Below are 22,099 nucleotides of genomic sequence, written 5' to 3'. Positions count from 1 at the left end.
CCCAAGGAAAACAGGTATTCATCTCTATGTTTTACAGACTAAGAGTTGTTGTTATATAGCCATATTTATTCCAACGTTAAAGTAAATGTGAATATGACCTTTGTGACTATAAGAGTAGAGATTTTGAACACAGAACATTTAAGACTCAAGGTATTGCTAAGAGATACAGCTGCCACTCTGCTTAGCATGCTTCACAGCTGCTTCTCAGGTGAACAGGTGTGGTAAGAGTCAATGACTCCTGATTCTATGAGGTTTGTTCACCATGTTGTCTAGCTCCTACTCCATTTCCTAAGAGATATGCTTCTGTGATAGTGTCAGGTTCAGGAATCAGATTTAAAATGTCTATTTTGTGTTTCATTTTATTATTTTTACAAAGCTTATATACATGTATATATGTCTGTGTCTCTGTGTCTGTGTGTGTATATATAAGTTTGTGCATGTGTGGTATGCATACAAGCATGTGTGTGTACATGGGTATGTGTATTTGAGTGGTACGTGTACGTGTATATGTATGTTTGTATACGTACATGTGTGTGCGTATATGTATATGTGTGTGCATATATCTGCATGTTCACCTAGTTCTTTCTGCTGAGAGGACCGAGAGCAGGGATAAGCCAGTAGCAGTGAGCAATAAGCCAGTAGCAAACATCACATATAGTGTGCTGTTTTCTAAATATCACTCCCCATAAAAAGAAACAGGGGTCCTTGGAAAATTCTTGATTCCATATCTAGGACAATGAAAGAACAAGATGACCTTGGTACATCTTATGCCAGAAAACAATTAAGCCTTCCAATAATATTGGAGCTTGTGAAAAGGACTGAAGAGTCGGCTTGAAGTGTTTCCCTCTGACCAATAGGAGATAATTGTCCAGACGGGATCAATATATTTTCCCCTCCTAAATTCATATGTTGAAGTCCTAACCTCCAATGTGATGGGATTTGGAGGTGGGGGCTTTGGGAGGTGACTAGGTTTGATGAGGTCATGAGAGTGAGGCACTTATAAGAGGCATCAAAACCGCTCTCTCTCTCTCCAAGCGCACACAAAGAAGAGGCCATATGAGCACACAGTGAGACAGCAGCCACCTACAAGCCAAAAGAAGAAGGCTCAGGGTGACACCTACTTTTATGATGCCTTGTTCTTGGGCTTGTAGCCTCCAGAACTGTGAGAAAGACATTTCTGTTGTCTAAGCTACCCAGCCTATGGTATTTTGTTATAGTACCCTGAGCTGACTAATACAGGAGACAATTGAGCATCAAAATAAATAAGGAATAAGATGAAATCGGAGCCCATTAGTATATTCAGGTATAAATAAATTAATGAATACATAATAAGTGAGAGAAAAGGAAAAGCTGTTTCTTATAGTGAATGCCAATTAACAAATGTAGAGGGAATGATGGCATTGGAAACCTGTCTTCAGAGCATATTAATAACATTCAGGTAAGAATGATCAGTGGATGAAAGTTTGATGAGGAACAGGATAACTGCTTAGTTTTGAAATATTTTCCTACAGAACAGCTTATTAGTTAGAAATGGAGAACAGAAAATTTACAGTAAAGAAACAATCTGGTTACCCAAAGTTAATATCACCAACAAATGGACATCAAGTGTCCCTGGGGCGCATGGTGTTGGAGTTTGTGCCATCTTAGAGGGTGCAGTTGGGCAGAACGTCAGTTTTATGGAATTCCTCTCCAAGCTGCTAACATGGATCTAATCATGTGGAAACCAAACTGAAAATAATTGATCTGTATTTGTCAAAGCCTCCAAGTCATAAAAGACAAAGACAAACTGAGGAACGTCTCCAGATTAAAGATGTCACCTAAATGCAGCTAGCAGTCCTGGATTCCATCCTGAACCTGGAGAAAAATAATTACAAAGGACATTATTAGGACAATTAAAATTTGAATAGAGGCTATATTTTAGTTAATAGTGTTGTGTTGATGTTGAATTTCCAGGTTTTTAATTTTGTACTGTGATTATGTAAGGAGTGTCCTAATTCTTAAGTATTTCAGGGGTAATAAAGCTTAATGTCTATGACTTACTTTCAAATGATTCAGAAAAAAAACAAAACAAAACAAAGAAACAAATGGAGTGAGAGAATAAGAGAGAGGTAAAGTAAATGGGGCAAAATGTTTAAAATGGTAAATTTGATAAAGAATTTACAGGAGGCCTTTGTCTATTCTTAAGCTTTTCTGCAAGTTTGAAATTTTATCAAAATTAATGGTTACCAAAAGGAAATATCTCAACAAAACAAAACAGAATAAAAAAATTATGAAATGACTTAGAGTGATTTCTGCTTGTCCTATATATATATATAAAATCATATATATTTTGTATATATATGTATGTATATGAAAGTTCAGAGTTCAAAGGCTATGTTGAATGATTCAGTATCACAATGTCATCACCAGAATGCCCTTTTGGATTTCTCCCACCCTATGATCCAGGGAAGGATTTCCTCCTTTCCCACAGGATGGGCCATTATACATGGATGCCCATCAAGCCTGTACAGTTAGGTCTTCTCATTTAACTGCCACTGAGGCCAGTGCCTTCCTTGGAATCCTGGGGCAGGACCCTTCCAGCCTCAGGGAGCAGCAGTTGGCCTCACACTGGCAGCTCCTTTGGACAGTTGCAGGACTTGGAGCTAGACTTTCAGGCCTCCCTGCTCCACCAAGATCTCCAGGAGGGGAAACCCTGGGACTGTTTGTGTCACTATGAGCAAGGACAGAACGCCCTTGTTCTGTAGGGTGAATGATTTTAAGCCCCTACAGAATGCCTCAGGAAGGTACTTAAGGCCCATGTCTGCAGTTCTTTTCCTATTAATTTACCAGTAATAACTCAATTACACTTTTTAAAAATATATGCTAAATAGTGTTTATACTTAGAGCTGGGTTTCAGGGCTTCTGCTTTCAAAAGAATACTTTTTTTTTTAGCTAAATTTCTATTTTCTTTTCTTACAAATTATAACAGGAAATGGTGCTTTGAAATACAGGTAGCACTATATTTAAATACATCATGAAATTAATGAATTAGGAAATTAAATGTGTTTATTACTCTTAAACATTCTTCAGCTCACTTTCCTGAATTATCAAGTCTAAAGTTTTGACTGAGATTAAAAATTAAGACAATTTCTGTAAGCTCTTTTTTGGTGTGTATTTAACAATAACAACAAAAAAGCTGTGTGTCCACAATGTGCAAATATATATATATACACACACACATATATAAAGAAAATTAACAAAATTTAAATATAGGCTATATTTTAGTTAATAGTGTTGTGTTGATGTTGGATTTCCAGGTTTTTATTTTTGTACTGTGAGTATGTAAGAAGTGTTCTTTTTTTTTTTTTTTTTTGGCTGTGTTGGGTCTTCGTTTCTGTGCGAGGGCTTTCTCCAGTTGTGGCGAGCGGGGGCCACTCTTCATCGCGGTGCGCGGGCCTCTCACTGTCGCGGCCTCTCCCGTTGCACAGGCTCCAGACGCGGAGCACAGGCTCCAGACGCACAGGCTCAGCAGCTGTGGCTCACGGGCCTAGTTGCTCCGTGGCATGTGGGATCCTCCTGGACCGGGGCACGAACCCGTGTCCCCTGCATTGGCAGGCGGATTCTCAACCACTGCGCTACCAGGGAAGCCCACACACACAATTTTTTGAATGTATATATTTCAGATGCTTCTAACTACTCTGCCAGTTAAATACATATTAATACTCCATTTTGTGTCTTAATTCAGAGATGCTGTTTTAAAATTTTATTTCTTATTTTTATTTATTTTTTGGCTGCGTTGGGTCTTCGTTGCTGCACATGGGCTTTCTCTAATTGTTGTGAGTGGGGGCCACTCCTCTTTGCAGAGCGCAGGCTTCTCACTGTGGTGGCTTCTTTCGTTGTGGAGCACGGGCTCCAGGTGCTCAGGCTTCAGTAGTTGCAGCACGTGGGCTCAGTAGTTGTGGCGCACCGGCTTAGCTGCCCCGCAGCATGTGGGATCCTCCCAGACCAGGGATCAAACCCGTGCGCTCTGCATTGACAGGCAGATTCTTAATCACTGTGCCACCAGGGAAGTCCCCAGAGATGCTTTTAATATACTTAGGTTCACATAAATCCTAGAAGCTAGAACCAAATTGGTTCCCAGGAATATGTGACCCAATGCCTATACTAGTTTCACTGTTGTTTCTTCCCTGCACATATTTTGGTTTGTGTTTGTCTTGTGTTTTGCCTAAACTTTTTAAGTTGTGATTTGTTCGTAGGCAGTTATTTCCTTTTAAATTCCATAAGAATTTGTTCAAGCATTGTGCTCAGTTTGCTTCTTTGATTATTAACATGCAGGAAAGCCACACAAGAAATATTTTTTTCTCCTGAAAGCCCTTCATATCATGTATCACATGTAAGTATATGTGAGATGCAGCTTTATTTCAAAAATTTCCACTATAATCACACTTAATACAAAAACATCATAATTGAGCCTAACAAAGTTTCTGGAGATCAGATTCGAAGAAATGTATTTTTCAAGTTCAGTTATATGAGAATCTGTGATATTACGTCTTACTGTAAGGATACAAGATGCTCTAAGTTTTCATTAACAATAAAAATATTCAAAATTGTGTAATTTGTTTCTATAAGGCACATCTTTTCTAAGGTGCTCAAAGAATTTGCTTATTTACTGGTAGGCGTTGATTTTGATCCAGCAGAGTCATTATTCTATGACGACTGCTGCTTCACGAAGATTGAATGGCCAGTGGAGACAGTGAGAGTAGGGCTCTTGTGTTCTCCCTGCATTTGGCCCAGAACTCTGAGAGTTCCACTCCAGATCTAACGCTGATATCATATGGGATTTTAGATCCAGATTATAATTTATTGACAGTATATTAGACTTAATCATAAGTTACAATTATAGTTGTTGCCACTGTTCTTGTATCCTGTTTCCCTCTCTCTTGAATTCAGCTTTTGTTTTGCACTAGAGAACATCCTGGAAGAATTCTTTCAGAAAAGTCTGTGTGTTATAAACTTTCTACCTCTTTGTATGTCTAAAATTTTCTTTCGTTCTCTTTTATACCTGAGTTTTTATTTGCCAGCACAGAACTTGCTAGGGAGTGATGGGACTAACCATCTCATTAACTGAGCAATCCTTCTGGGAATGGAGGCTTAAGGCCGTTATAGTAATAAGTGGTGTAGACTGTACGTAATGCTTACCAGTAAGCTATTTTACAGATGGGTGTAGTGTAGATTTTCAATGCTTACATTAATATTTACATTAATCTCTAATTAAGAATAAACAGTTCGGAATAGTGACATTTCTTAATTAAGTCCATAAAACTGTCTTTGCCTTGAATTAATGATTTCCCCAACTACATGGTCTGAACCTAGGAATTCGTCTACTCCTGTCCAATGTTCCTTAAATCCAGCCAGCCACTTCACATTTTCTAAGAGCATTGTGAAAATCCAGGGCTATATATTTTGGTAGCATCTCTAGATTTTTACTCTTTTCTGTTGGTCGTAAATTACTTGTTATGACTCCTTAAATAGTCTTATGCTAAGATTTGCTGTCATGTATCTTTCTCATATCCTCATTTAGGTTGATTAATTTTTTTCCATGTTTGCATTTTATATCTGTTTTTTCTTTCTATATTGCAGCATCAAGGATGAAAAGGATGCCCAGGACTTGATCTTAGAAAAAACCAAAGAAGTGGAGTCTTTACGAAATTCCAGCTTGGTTAAAGGAGCAAGAGTGAGTGTCAGTCACAGCCCAGGAAGACTCATAGAATGGAAAAAAGGAAAGCTAAAAATGATGATAATAAAGTTGCTGAATAATGTCAATTTGTCTAGATCTCAACCTGAAAAATGCCTTTTCATAAGAGATGAGCCCTGCTTTTTTGGGAGGGGAGGCAGCTATCATAGTTATAAGCAGAAAAATGAGACTGTTCATATGAATCTTTAATAATATCCCCAAATTTAATGAAAATAATACAATTTAACAATCAGTTTTTCTATTCACTATTCAAGAAAACTAATGGTCCCCAGCACCTTCTAAGTTTTTCTAGAAGTGATTTAAAATTTTGTAAATATAAGATGGAAATCAAAACCTTCTTATCTGATTTTGTAGAAAATGCCAGGGGCAATGGAGCGATTTGATAAACTGGATATGTCAGCTATGCTTAAGTTGGAGCTGGCTTTCGACAGAGAGCGAATTTCCAGAAAGATCCTCCCAGAGGCTGCTCCAAGCACTCTAAACTGGTGAGACCGACTGACACCATTTTTAAAACGACTTATTTATAATCTGGTTGCAAAGTACTTAAAGCATAGTTATGTGTTTAGTTTCTTCCTATGACATAAAGTTTAGTGTTTTTTTTTTAAAGAATAGTTTTTTTCTATGAAATGAAAAGTAATGAAAATTTGAAAGCAATTAGTTACTTTTAACATATGTACTTTCTTTTTTTTTTTTTTTTTTAAAGGATTTTCTTATTTTATTTATTTATTTATTTATTTATTTTTGGCTGTGTTGGGTCTTCGGTTCGTGCGAGGGCTTTCTCCAGTTGCGGCAAGCGGGGGCCACTCTTCATCGCGGTGCGCGGGCCTTTCTCTATCGCGGCCCCTCCCGTCGCGGGGCACAGGCTCCAGACGCGCAGGCTCAGCAATTGTGGCTCACGGGCCCAGCTGCTCCGTGGCATGTGGGATCTTCCCAGACCAGGGCTCGAACCCGTGTCCCCTGCATTAGCAGGCAGATTCTCAACCACTGCGCCACCAGGGAAGCCCATAACATATGTACTTTCAACAGGCTTTAATTGATTCTGGCATCTCTACAAAATGGTATCAATAATACTGAAAACTGAATCATCTGTGAATGAAGTTTCTGTTGTTTTCTCCTTATTTGCAAAATTTCCTTGATTCACAGGCACCCAAAATCCTCTAGTAAGAAACACCTCGTATATGTAGGAAAAAAATTTTTGAATGAAAATAGAATGAGGTAAACTCAAAATGTGGCCTATTTCCCATAGACCTTTAACTTCTAAAGGGTCTACTGAGGTTGGTTTTCTCATATTTTTAATTATAGCTTGTAACTTGTATATTGCAACATGTATATTTTTTAAAGGGCTCCTCTCTCCATTCTGTTTGCTGGTTAGTGAAGCAGTTTGTTTCATTCTTACCACAAAAATAGAGCAAATTAAACTCCAACACTGTAGATGATAATCATACAAATAGACAATAAACATAGCTAATGAATACATCAGAGTAAAAGGAAGAAAAGAAAGAAAATTCAAACCAGTGTGAAAAACTATATATGACATCCATTTCTTATATAAACATGCTCCAAAAGAGTCATTTTAGTGAGATGAGAAGAAACATAAGCCTCTGAGGGCCACTTTCATGCCTAAAGCCTTATTCACTTAACTGTAATCGTTAACATGTGGATCAACTTCAGTGCAAGAAGTTGAATTATTTAAAGCCAAAAGCTTTATATGCTGCAAATGATCCAGTTATAAGACCAGTATACTTTATTAAACATGAAAAGGAAAAGACATTTCTCATTGTGTGAATGATACAGTGTAAAGAGCTATCAAATAACATCTGTGTAATCGTCCACAATAAACATGTTATTTCATCTTATGCTTAGGGCATCTCAGTTCTCATATCTGCTCAAAAGTAGGCATGTAAATCAGATTGAAAGTTAATAAATATACACATTTATTTGCTCCATTATTTGGGTTCCTTATGAAACAAGGAATGTTATTTGGAATGTTGTAAGACGTTCAGCTTGACTGAAGACTAACTGTATTAGCCCCACATTCCAGTTATGTGGGATCCAATTATAGGTCAGTCTCTTGCACTTAGCACTTAATGATGTCTTCCCTTCTTTCTGCCTCTTTTAGTAAAATGAAAGCCAGAGAGAAGTACCAATCTGACCTGTGGTTAGAAATTGAACACCTGAATAAGGGTGAGGAACTCAGACCTAAAAGGGTATGGGGCTCAGTGTTGCCTAAATCAGGACCTATTGCGCTACACGTCCATGGGCCCAGCTGGCTACAAGGGAGCCAGGTTACTATGAAGGTGGGAGATTAGCTCTTGGAAGCCAGCTTAGAGCCCAAGGTTACTGTGTGTGTGTGTGTGTGTGTGTGTGTGTGTGTGTTTCTACTCTCATTTGGTAAAATATTCGAAGAGCCATTTTGTTGGGTTTTATTTTATACAATTTAGAGATTTTTCTATCACAAAGAAAGCAAAATATTATGCTTAACTGGAACTACCTTTTTTTCAGCATGACGAAATATTTCATAAAACATGTTTGTCATTGGTAAAAGTTTTCAATTCATACCAATCACTTCCCAGTTTTGGAATGCTCCCATGTGTTGCAGCATGAGGCAAACCACTCTGGCGATGGGGAAGTCGGCTGTTGTTCAAATTGGACAGAGTCGAGGCAACACGGGTCCGTGTGTTCAGAGCTGTAAGAGGCAGAGTGGGATACGGCAAAGCGCAGCTGCGGAGACGTCATGGGACACTCCCTCAGACTTGCATCACGATGCCCCTCATCCTCCTCCGCTCTTCATCCTCCGCGATCCCGCTTTAAGCCATTTTCAACTATCTCTTAACCTTTTTGTTCTCCACTAAGATTTCCTGACATTTGCCCATGACTCTGGAAGCTAAGAATGTGTCACCCTTTTCAGTACATGGGTTTCTTAAGTTTTTCTCATTATGAGGATATTAATAATATGAGAATTTAATTTTTTAAAAAAACTCTGGATGTTACTTTTAACTGAAGGGATATTTTATTGTCTTAACAGAAGCCATTTCTTATGCAAATGAGTTAGTGGAGCTTCTACCTGTCTGAGTTCCCCTTTCCTTTCATGCCCCAGTTTTTTGGCTCACATTGGCCTGGATTAGAGTCCCATGACTCTGGGCCTGTGCCAGCTGATGAATATTCTGGAAGGGAGAGAGTAGGCTCATAAGGAATTCAGGATAGGCAAACTCTGGAAGTAAATATTTGTCCAATAAATAGTTGTGAGTGGACTTTTTTATGGGCAATAGAAGAAACAATTAAAGAGAACTTGAGTCCCCTTGCAAAGATGAGAACCAAGACAGGTTCTAATTCAAGAGAGGCGTAGGAAGCACTGAATGTAGGGTAAGTGATGTAGCGTGCTCAGGTGGTGGTGCTTCCGGGGCTCAGGCTGCAGCAAAGAAGTCAAGGCCAGAGTATCGCTCACTACACAGCACCAGCGGATGGGGTACTTTGGATAACAAAACATTGATAGGTGGGAGTAATGATAGGTTTGACAATTTTTAGAAGGAACCTAAAAGAGAAAGACTACATATCTATCTATCTATATATATCTCTATATATCTATATAATCACAATACTTTATCAAGTTAACATTTTTATCCTGGAATTTTATTTTTACCATTAGTTTTTCTCTAAATGCTGCAGAGCAATAATATCTTTGTGCGGTATTATGTGGCATTTCTGAACACCTTTCCTTGTTTGAGTATTAAGCAATTGGGTTTAGTGATTTATAGCTGGAAAATTCATACTCCTGGCAATGTCAGTTGCTAAAGGTATGCTTGTTAGAGAAAGTCTGAATTCGTGCTTTTTCTTCTCTCATATTTAAGTAAAATTATAATCTTACAATAAGACTTCATTTTGAATATATTTAAAGTTAGTAAAATTGCTAAATGATAATGCATGGAATTTCTTTAAAGTTCCTTTAAGGAAAAAAACCTTGTAGTTGGATACTTTATTCTGTCTAAATAAACAAAGCCTTGACAATATGATAAAAGTTTTAAGTATAATTAATATTTGTTTTATGTCTGCCTGTGTTCTTCTTATAGAAACTTAGGCAAAGAAATGCATACATTTGACCCTCCATATCTGCGGGTTTCGCATCTGTGGATTCAACCAACTCAGATCAAAAACATTAAATTAAAAAATTCCAGAAAGTTCCAAAAAGGAAAACTTGAATTTGCCATGCACCAGCAACTATTTACATAGAATTTACGTTGAATTTGCCACCTGCCAGCAACTATTTACATAACATTTACATTGTATTAGGTACTATGAGTATTCTAGAGATGATTTAAAGTATACAGGAGGATGTGGGTAGGTTATATGTAAATACTACATCATTTTATATAAAGAACTTGAGCATCAGAGGATTTTGGTATCTGCAGTGGGTACTGTAATGAATCTCCTCTGGATACTGAGGGGTAATTGTACTAGGTACCTAAGAGGAATCATTTGAAATTGATTCCTGAAGTGGGGAGAAACTAGCATAGGAAAAGCAGCCATCATTGGCATCACCATATTGCTGAAATCCCCTTGGGGCTTCTAAAATTGTTTCAAGTTCTATATAAACCTAATACTATTAGGGAAAAGAAAGCTGTGATTTGACACACAGGAGTTAATTCATGAAAACTTATATAATTTATTTATATACTTCCATGATAAGTTTACCATAAATTTGCTAAAAATTATTGTTTCGTTTGAGATGCAGAATGCTTAGACATATTAAATGTACTTAACATACACAAATAAATATAAACATCCTTTGACTTAAGTATATATAGATGATAGATCAGATTACCTCTGAAAATATGGTTTGAGAACAATTTTAAAGAGATTAAGGTCCAAAAAGGCATGAACGTTAGTTTCAATTTTCTGAGTTTAATAAATGTTTGCTGTTGTGTTCCAGGTTTAGTGCTACCAGACCCAAGTTCATCTTCCTTGGCACGTTTTAATACAACTACCTATGCCGTGGCTCAGTGTGAAGTAAGTACTAAACTTCTTGAGTATGTTCTACAGCCACTTCAGCAGTCACTGATGTGCTCAGAGTGGCACTTTCTTCTTGCAATAAAACTGTTTTTAATATTATTCCCTGAGAGAGGCCTGAAGTCTTGATATAAGCACATAGGAAAGAAACAGTTTTCATGGAAAGTAAGGCTGCAAGTTTATGTAAGTTACAAGGTCATCTGTATTAGAATTAAAATAACAAACAAAATATTTTACACTGTGAACTATGACACACGTACAGCAAAGTGTAAAAAACACCTCTATAGTCCGCACTCAGGTGAAGACAGGAAACACGACTGATGCCCCAGAAGTGTGCCCTTCTAGTTGGTAGCAAGCCCTCCCTCTCTGCTGTGGGCAACTGCTACTCTGCTGCTCATGGTAAGGACGTCCTTGTTTTTGTTATGTTTTTACACACGATGTATGCATCCCTACACAAGAGGATTTAATTTTAGAATGTATGTAAGTGGAATCATACTGTATATGTCCTTTTGTGTCGCAGCATGGGTGAGTTTCATCCATGTGCAGCAATAATATGTTCAACTGTATTTCAATATATATGATGGTCCATTATATGAATATATTGTAGTTTATTTACCCATTCTATTATTGAGGAACCCTTGGATATACGTCTGGCTCCAGTCAGAAAAATAGGAACTGTAACAGTTATTTTAATGGAGACATTTTATTTTATCTATTTCTTTTGAAAAGCTTTATTTAGGTGCAGTTGATATACAACTGATGTACATATTTAACGTATATAGTTTGATGACTTTGTACATACACATACACCCATGAAACCATCACCACAAAGTAATAGATATATCAATTACCTCCAAAAATTTCCTTGTGCTTCTTCTTTGTTGTTGTAAGAACACTGTTTTTGTTTGTTTGTTTTTTATGCTTCTTTGCTGTGTGGCATGCAGGGTCTTAGTTCCCCAACCAGGGATTGAACCCTGGGCCCCAGCAGTGGAAGCTCAGAGTCCTAACCACTTGACTGCCAGGGAATTCCTGTAAGAACGCTTAACATAAACCCTTTTAACAAGTTCTTAAGTGCATTTAACCGTATGGTTAACTATCGGCACAACGTTGTACAGCAGATCTCTAGAATTTATTCATCTTGCGTAACTGAAACTTTGCACTCACTGACAGACATTTCCCCATTTTCCTCTCCCCGCAGTCACTGACATTCACCATTCCACTCTCTGCTTCTATGAGTCTGACTATTTTAGATTCTTCTTATAAGTGGAATCATGCAGTATTTGTCCTTCTGTGACTGGCTTATTTCACTTAGCATAATGTCCTCTGGGTTCATTCCTTTATTTTAAAACAGAGAATTGGTTAAACAGACATTGGAGGACTAAAAATGCAAAAAGCAAACGGTGAGGTGACACAGAGGCAGGAGAAGCTACCATCTCTGGAGCTTGAAAAACAAAAGGAAGGGGTTGGGGTTTAAGAACCTAGAAGCTTAGAAGATGGGGCTGGTTCACAGAGTGTAGAAGGAGACTGCGGACCAGGACCCACTGCTGCTGGAAGGAAGGGCTCTGCAGGCAATTACAGAATCGTTGTGCACTAGGCAAAAGGAAACACCAGACTTTTCAGAGATGGTAAACACTGGCTCTTTGTCAATGCTAATTTCTGGGACACAAAGCACCACCAATGTCCACAAGTCAGCCTGGAGCTATATCATACAGGAGGTAAATGACATTTTGGGCTGGGACTGTGTCTCAGTGGACTCCAAGGGACCGTGAATCTAACCTGTGGTTACTGAATATATAATTTGAATAAATATACTAAAAAACTGGTATGATCCATGCATGATCTCTGCAGTCTGGGGAGTGAGGGAGGCCTATTATGGTAAGAAGAGCCAGATGGAAGCCCTGAGGCCTTCTCTTTGGGGTAGTCTGGTAGGCAGAATTTGAATTGACCTTTAGAATTAGTTTTTGCCACCTGCTGTACATACCCTGTAAAATCCCCTCCCCTTGAGTGTGGGGAGGATCAGTGAAAATGATAGAATATCATTCTTATCATTAGGTTACTCATCAGTTGACTTTGAGTTAATGAAAAGGGAGACTATGCTAGGTGGACCAGACATAATAAGGTGAACTCTTTACAAGAAGGTTGAGTGTCAGAGAGATGCTATTATGCTGACCTTGAAAATGCAGCCCCCGTGAGTTTTATAGCTGCAAGGAAATGAGTTCTGCTAACAGCCACATGAACTGGAAAGAGGACCCCAAACCTCAAATGGGAAACCAGCCTTTCTGATACTTTGATTTCAGCCTTGTGAGACTCTGAGCAGATTACCCAGCCATGCCAAGCCCAGATTCTTTTTTTTTTTTTTTTTTTTTTAAACATCTTTATTGAAGTATAATTGCCTTACAATAGTGCGTTAGCATCCGCTTTATAACAAAGTGAATCAGTTATACATATACAATATGTTCCCATTTCTCTTCCCTCTTGCATCTCCCTCCCTCCCACCCTCCCCATCCCACCCCTCTAGGTGGTCACAAAGCACCGAGCTGATCTCCCTGTGCTATGCGGCTGCTTCCCACTAGCTATCTATTTTACATTTGGTAGTGTATATATGTCCATGACACTCTCTTACCCTGTCACATCTCACCCCACCCCCTCCCCATATCCTCAAGTCCATTTTCTAGTAGGTCTGTGTCTTTATTCCCGTCTTGCCACTAGGTTCTTCATGGCCTTTTTTTTTTTTTTTCCCTTAGATTCCATATATATGTGTTAGCATACTGTATTTGTTTTTCTCTTTCTGACTTACTTCACTCTGTATGATAGACTCTAACTCCATCCACCTCATTACAAATACCTCCATTTCATTTCTTTTTATGGCTGAGTAATATTCCATTGTATATATGTGCCACATCTTCTTTATCCATTCATCTGTCGATGGACATTTAGGTTGCTTCCATGTCCTGGCTATTGTAAATAGAGCTGCAGTGAACATTTTGGTACATGACTCTTTTTGACCTATGGTTTTCTCAGGGTATATGCCCAGTAGTGGGATTGCTGGGTCGTATGGTAGTTCTATTTGTAGTTTTTTAAGGAACCTCCATACTGTTCTCCATAGTGGCTGTATCAATTTACATTCCCACCAACAGTGCAAGAGTGTTCCCTTTCCTCCACACTCTCTCCAGCATTTATTGTTTCTAGATTTTTTGATGATGGCCATTCTGACCGGTGTGAGATGATATCTCATTGTAGTTTTGATTTGCATTTCTCTAATGATTAATGATGTTGAGCATTCTTTCATGTGTCTGTAGGCCATCTGTATATCTTCTTTGGAGAAATGTCTATTTAGATCTTCTGCCCATTTTTGGATTGGGTTGTTCGTTTTTTTGTTATTGAGCTGCATGAGCTGCTTGTAAATCTTGGAGATTAATCCTTTGTCAGTTGCTTCATTTGCAAATATTTTCTCCCATTCTGAGGGTTGTCTTTTGGTCTTGTTTATGGTTTCCTTTGCTGTGCAAAAGCTTTTAAGTTTCATTAGGTCCCATTTGTTTATTTGTGTTCTTATTTCCATTTCTCTGGGAGCTGGGTCAAGCCCAGATTCTTGACATGCATGACTGTGAGATAATAAATGGGTATTGTTTCAAGGTGCCACGTTTGTGGTAAATGGTTACTCAGCAATAGAAAACTAATGCAAATAGTAAAGCAAAAGCAATACCAATGTCCTGGGGGCAGTTGAAGAGGGTAGTGCAAAGATTTGAAAAATGCAGGGCTGGTTGTCTTTTTCAATCTCTTTTAATCACCTACTTGCCCTGTGCAAAAGCACATAGATATTGGAGAATGCCGTAGTTTATTGAAGCTTAATCAAATGGTGGCTGTAGTTTCAGCTCCTGTTCTGCATCTCTTATATTTATGGGAGAAAAATTTTAAGAAGCTCTTGTACCTGGTTCATAGTTACCAATCTTACAAATGCTTTTGTTCCTTTTATACCAATTTGTAGGTTCAGTTTTGTGCACAAAATGATTTGGTTGCTTTTTTGGCTGATGATAATTGTAAAATAATAGTGATTTTCAGAAATATCTCTATTTCAAAGATGTTAAAATGTAAAAAAAAATGTGCATCTTAGAAGTTGTAAAATATGGTCAATGATAAACTTGGAAATAAATTCAGGGAAGCAATAATAAAATATGGCATGGCATATTTAAAAAAAGAATCAGTGGACATAACTGGAAGCAAAATGAAGACAGTGGAAGGGAGAATTTGTGAATTAAAAGACAAACCAGAACAAAATGGAGAGAGAAAAGAGAAAATACAGCAGAGAGGATAAAAATTGTAGGAATTAAGTGAGAAATTCCCAGCAGTTGGCTCAAGTCCTGAAAGGTGAGTAGAGAGAGCAGAGCAATAGTTAAAAATGTCATAGCGGAGACTTTTTCAGACTCAAGACTAGATCCACAGACGCAAGAAGCTTAGAAATTCCAAGCATGATAAAGGAGAATATATTCATGTCTAGATACATTGTAGAGCTGCAGAAAATGATGAAGAACAAAATCTTTAAGTCATCCAGAGAAAAAAGATTGATTACCCTAAAAATAATAACAGAGGGAATGATAGCTGAATTCTTAAAAATTTCAACAGAAGCTAGAGGAGGAAAGATATATTCAATGTACTATAAGAAAATAACTGTAAACCTAGCTATCAAAAATGAGGATGAATTTTTTATTTACAGATAAATGAAAATTAAGAGAAGAGGATCTGTCAGCAACAAAATCTCATTAAAGGAAATTCTAAAGAGTGTAGTTTAGGCAGTAGGAAACTGATCCCAAATGGTAGGTCTAAGATAGGAAAGGAAAAAAGAACAAAGAAAGTGGTAAATATATAAGCAAATGTAAATTAGCATTGACTGAATAAAACAGTGATAATCTCTACAGAATTAAAAAACAAACCAAGATGGACTTTCAAATGGAGATAATAACATTTAATTCAAAAGAGGGGTAAATGAATTGAAAGTGTTCCAAGATCCATGTATTGCTCAGGAGGAGGGTAAGGATTTGATTAAATTCAGATTTGTGGAGTTAATTGTACATGCTTTAATTTCTAGGGAAACTACAAATAGGATAGGAACAGTATTAACAAGTTCAAAGGTGAAAAAGTAATTATAACCATATTTGGCTAATCTAACAAGACAAGAAAGGAGAGGAAAAGAAACAAGGAATAGATGGGACAAATAGCACAAACTAAGATGATAGAAATAAATCTCAGTAAGTCAGTAACTAAAATGATTAAAAGGGAAGAAAATTACTCCAGTGAAAAAATAAAGATTGTCAGACTAGATAAAAATAAAATCTAACATATACTGTCCATAAGGGAAACATGTAAAACATAAGTATACAGAAAGCATTAATATCTAAACATTAGCTAAAACAAGTTACATAAATATCAGATAAAATAAAATCTAAAGCAAAAAAAATTATTGTAGGTAAAGCAAGTCAATTATATAATAAAGGTTATTTTACCTGGAAGTCACACTAATCTTAAATATATATTGACCATATAATGTAGTCTAAATATAAATAATATGGAATTTGACAGAACTACAAGAAGAAATAGACAAACTGACAACTATAGTGGAAGATCTGAACACACATTTCTCAGTAATTGACAGACAATATTTGAATAAAATGATTAACAAAAGTGGACAAATATGGAAAGTGGACAAATATAGAACAGTTCACATAACACATGCTGAATGCATTTTCTCTTTAAAATCACAAAAACATTAACAAAAATAAGCAGATGGACCACAAACTAAGACTCAACAACAAATGTAAATGGATTGGACTCATGGAAAGTATGCTCTCTGACCATGAGAAAGCTAAGTTATAAATCAATATTTTAAAATATATGTTAAATTCCTAATGTAAATCAAGAAATACCTTTTTAAGTAAACTATGAATCAAAGGAGAAATTCTAATGGATATTAGAAAATAGTTTGAAGTCAGTAATAAAATACTACATATCAACACTTGTGGAATGCAGCTAAAGCAGTATTTAGAAAAAATTTATACCCTTATGTACATAAGCTAGACAAGAAGAAAGCCTGAAAAGTTAATGGGCTAAGCATCCATTTTAAGAAGTTACAAAAAGAAAAGCAATTTATACCCAAAGAAGGTGGCAGGCAAAAGTAAAAAAAATAATGAAGTAAAAAAGTAACATAAAATAGAATGGAACAGTAAAGCCAATAGTTTCAACCTTGATAAAACTAACAAAATTGACAAAAGTGTGACATGGTTCATTAAGAAACAAACAAAGACACATAAAACCAATACGAAAAATGATAAAACAGGCATTATATCTGGGGCAGATAGTTAAAGATAACTATTGAAATCTATTTGAGTAGGCCACAGGGTGCTCAGACATTTGGCCAAACATTATTCGAGTGTGTTTGTGACTGTATTTTTGGATAAGATGAACATATAAATTGAGGGACTAAGTAAAGAAGATTGCTCTCCCCAATGTGAGTGGGCCTCATCTAATCAGTTGAAGACATGAATAGGTCACAAAGACTAACCCTCCAGAGAATCACTTCTTCTGGTTGACTACTGAGCTGGGACATCAGTCTTTTCCTGCCTCTGGATTTGAACTGGAACTTTGGCTCTTCTTGGGTCTAAAAGCCTGCTGGCTTTTGGACTGGAACTTACACCATCAGCTCTCCTGGTTCCCAGGCCTTCAGATTTGACTCGAACTACATCATTGACTCTTTTGGGGCTCCAGCTTGTTGACTTCAGGTCTTGAGATTTCTAAGTCTGCATAATCATGTGAACCAATTCCTTACAATAAATAAATATATATAAAATATACATATAAATATATATTTATATAAGACAAAAACATATATATATATATATATACACACATACATAAGGATACATAAAAAGATACAGATATTAAAAAGAATTGGCTCACATGATTATGAAACATAACCAATAGGAGATATAGATATATAGATACAGATACTGATATACATTCCTGGTGTTTCTGTTCCTCTCGAGAACACTAAGGCAGATTTTGGTGCTTAGAAGAGAAGTGCTGCTGTAACAAATACCTACAAATGTGGACGGCTTTGGAACTGTAAAGGAGAGGGGATGGGAGAGTTTTGAGGTGCATGTTAGGAAAAGCCCAGATTGCTATGAAGGGATTGTTGGTAGAAATATGGACATTAAAGGTGATTCTGCTGACAGCTCAAAAAGAAAAAGGGAGAGGTGGAGAGAAAGCCTCCATCTACTTAGAAAAATATATAAATATTCATGAACAGAATATTGGTGGAGTGTAGATGTTCAGGGCCATTCAAATGGAAATGAGGAAGAGCTTATTGGAAATTGGAGGAAAGGTGATCCTTGTTATAAAGTGGCAAAGAACTTGGCTGAAGGGTGTTCTAGTGTTTTGTGGAAGGTAGAACTTGCAAGCAATGAGATTGGATATTTAGCAAATGAGATTTCTAAGCAAAGTATTGAAGGTGTGGCTTGGGTTCGCCTTACTGCTTACAGTAAAATGCAAGAGGAGAGATATGAATTGAAGAAGGAATTATTAAGCAAAAAGGAACCAGAAATTAGAAATTTAGAAAACTCTCAACCCAATCATATTGCAAAAAAAGAAAGCTTGTTCTGAAGAGAACACTGAGGGTGTGGCTGAACAGCCACTTGATAACAAGATCACGGGTATGACACAGGGATTTAATGAGTCATCTCAGCAGAGGCCAGGAATAGAGATGGCATTAAACCAGCAGAGACACTGCCAGTTTGAAGTAAAGGGGACAGAGAAAGCCAGGGAGAATGAAGGAAAGCTGTCAGACTTCTTGGGTTCTACAGAAGAGGACCTAGAGCTATGTGGCTGTGAACTTGCACTATTCTTAAAGGAAAGGCAAGAATGACCCGAAAGGCAATTCAGAGATCATGAGGGCTGCCACTCACATCATAGCCCCAGGGGACAAAACTATTTGCTCCTCTGTTTCAGAGGCAGAGCTTCTGTAGAAAGCCATGTGGGCAGGTCCCATCTAGCTGAAGGGGCAGGGTCACCCCACAGAGGAGTGGGGGGTGAGGGTGATGCTGCCACCTCGGTGGGCCAGGAAGGTAGGACATTGAGGCAAAGAGGATTCTTCTGGAGCCTTAAGATCTAATGGAGTCTGCCTTGCTATGTTTTGAACTTGCTTGGGACCTGCCACCCCTTCCTTCTCTCCTATTTCTCCCTCATGGAGTAGGAAAGTCTATCCTATGCCTGTCCCAACATTGTATTTTGGAAGCACATAATATGTTTGGTTTTATAGATTCACAGCTTGGAGAGGAAGTTTGCCTCAGGATGAACTGTACCTCAAATTTCAAACATACTTGATTTAGATATTTAGATGAGACTTTGGACTTCAGGCACTAGGGATGATGCTGAAATGAGTTAAGACTTCGTGACTGTTGTGCTGGAATGAATGTATTTTTCATATGAGAAGGACATGAATTTTGTGGGGCAGCAAACTATGAAATGAATTTTGTCTCCTGCTAAATTCTCATATTGAAACCCTGATCCCCAGTGTGACTGTATTTGGAGATAGAGTTTTTAGGAGGTAATTAAGGTTAAATGAGATCATAAGGGTGAGACCCTAGTCTGATAGTATTGGTGGCCTCTTCCACGTGAGGGCATAGTGAGGAGTCGGCTGTCTGCAAACTAGAAAGAAAATTCTCACCAGAAACCAACCACGGTGGCACCCTGATCTGAAACTTCCAGCCTCTAGAACGAAGAGAAATAAATCCCTGTTGTTTAGTCACCTAGTCCATGGTATTTTGTTTTGGCAGCTGTAGTTGACTAAGACACTCTCCAAATTATTGTATGTGGCTCCTGTAACCTGATACCAAAACCCGATGAGGACAATATTAGAAGGGAAGATTGTAGTCTCATCTTACTTGTGAACATACAGAATTCTTCTTTTGACATTAATGAGTATATTGTTGGTTTTATACCTGTTGTGAAAAATAAAGGTTTTGTCTTAACTGAAAACAGAGCTTTAATTTTTAGCCACTGATTTAAAAGATTATTGAGGGTAAGGCTAGGATAACAATGTTCCTATGGCTGTTAAAGACAAAGGTACACAATCCAGGCTTTGGGCTGAAAATACAGAAGCATTCTTTGAACTGTAGTTTGAATTTTAACAAGAACATGTATGGCTTTATCTGTGCTGCTAGCAATGACATTCCTTGGACCACTTCAAAGATTATATACATTGTTTTCAGTATATTTCATCGTTATTGCCCAGTGGTAGAACATCTTCATAAAACACATACCAAATCTGATCTTTTGTACACTCTTAGCTCTACAGTGGGAATTCCCATGAAATGCTGAACATAATGAATTCTTTAAAAAACATTGCTAAATGGAATCCAGTTATATATAAAAAGAATAACACAGCATGACTAATTTGGTATTATCCCTGATACACAAAGTTTGACTTTAGAAAATGAATGAGCATAACATAGTAACAGATTAAAAATAAAAACCATATATCAATAAAAGCATAAGAACATCTGATAAAATTCAACATTCTTTTATGATACAAAAACAAAAGCAAAACCCCTCTTCCCAACTAGAAATAGAAAAGAACTTCCTTAATCTGATGGAAGGTATCAGCACCAGCAACAGAATTCATAGCAAACAGTGTAATTAGTGGTAAAATACTGAAACTTTTCCATTTTTATATTTAGGGACACGACAAAGATGCCTGCTATGACTATTTCTAATCATTATGAAATGCAGGGTCTTTCAATAAATTTTTAGAATTAATAAAAGAGTTTCACAAGGTGGTTAACTACCATGTCAATGTACAAAAATCAATATACAGAGTATATTGTATGTACAGAATATATTGACTACAATGTAATATACAGAAATAGATATATATCACATCAATATACTCAAATGTCTTTCTATGGACGAAGAAGAAATATTAAATAATTACCTTTTTAAACACCATTTACAATAGCATAAGAAATCAAGTATTTAGAAACAAATCTAACAATAGCTAAAAGGCCTCTAGGAAGAAATATTATAAAATTTAAAGAGGGACACTTGAAAAGGCCTAAATTAAATAGAGAGTAACACTATAACCCTAGATTGAAAGACTGAATATTATAAAGATATTAATTCTCCCTTAACTGATAATATATCAGTTCAATCAAGATTCCACCAAGATTGAAGATTCAATATAATATATCAAGATTCAATATAATCTTGATTAAAATCCTATTTTTTTATGGAATTCGCAATTTATATGGAAACACAAAAAGCCAAGAAAGTAAAAATGCTTTTGAAGAACAAATTGGCACTCAAAAGTATCAAGACATTATAAAACTACAGTAATTAAAACTGTATGGTATTTGCAAAAGCATAGACACATAGACCAGTGGAACACAACAGTTCCCAGAAAAAATGTATTAGGAATACTTAATTTATTATAATGCTAGTAGTGTAGAACAGTGGGAAAAAGACCATTAAAACACAAGCCTTAGAGTGGAGATAGATACTTGTAACACATACAACTAACAAAGGCTCATATCAAGAATATGTGCGGAGCCCTGTAAATCAATACAAAAAAGACAGTCAACCCAGTGGGAAAGTGGCAAGAAATTTAACAGGCTACTCATAAAAGAGGAAATCCAAATAGACAATAAACGTATTAAAAGTTCTAAACCTAATGAGATGCCACTATTTAAAATAATTAAAATAAAATGACTATAAAAACAAGTGCTGGTGCGTATTTGAAGCAATATGAACATGCATATACTATAATTTCATTTCTAGAAATACATCCTACAGGAATGCTTGCACATTTTATTCAAGGAGATACGTAGAAGAATGTTTGTAACAGCTAAAACACAAGTGTTCATCAAAGTGTAGAATGAATAAAGAAATTATGTTATGTGAATATAATGGAATGCACTATAGTAATAAAAATGAATAAATTATAGCTGCACACAACATCATGAATGAATCTCTCAGCATAATGTTGAGTGAAAAAAGCCAGGCACAAAAAAGAACACACTATGAGCAAAATTAAACTATGGTTTTTGTGTTAGTTTCAGCCTATTGGTAGTGATGCTCTTGGCTAGGAATGCCCGGGGCACTCACCTGGGCCATAGTACTTGCAGTGAGTCCCACAGACATTCCTCTCCACCACCACAGGGCCCATTGTTGTGGCTGGACCAAGCCTTGTGGTTCTTATTATGATAGCAGGATGTGCTTCAGTAAAAACTATCAGGGAACTTTGAGGAACAGGATTGATCACTCACAGGTCCTGGAGGGTACATGGCATACCCAGTGGCCACACAACGAGGTGGCAGG

General features: G+C 37.0%; 1 protein-coding gene across 1 annotated transcript in view; it reads left to right on the top strand.

Moving 5' to 3' along the window:
- Nucleotides 1-2,712: 2,712 nt before the first annotated feature.
- LOC130708402 (serine/threonine-protein kinase MRCK alpha-like) overlaps nt 2,713-22,099 on the top strand; it is a 63,029-nt gene continuing 43,642 nt past the window's right edge. The window contains exons 1-5 of the mRNA XM_057548369.1: nt 2,713-2,783; nt 5,620-5,713; nt 6,089-6,219; nt 7,854-7,918; nt 10,662-10,738. Of these exons, the coding sequence (XP_057404352.1) occupies nt 2,713-2,783; nt 5,620-5,713; nt 6,089-6,219; nt 7,854-7,918; nt 10,662-10,738 (438 nt within the window). The remainder of the gene's footprint in view (nt 2,784-5,619; nt 5,714-6,088; nt 6,220-7,853; nt 7,919-10,661; nt 10,739-22,099) is intronic.

This window comes from Balaenoptera acutorostrata, chromosome 6, assembly GCF_949987535.1.
Source record: "Balaenoptera acutorostrata chromosome 6, mBalAcu1.1, whole genome shotgun sequence".
In the NCBI taxonomy this organism is placed as follows: Eukaryota; Metazoa; Chordata; class Mammalia; order Artiodactyla; family Balaenopteridae; genus Balaenoptera; species Balaenoptera acutorostrata.
The sequence above is the reverse complement of the archived record's forward strand: the minus strand, read 5'-3'. Positions and strand labels throughout refer to the sequence as shown.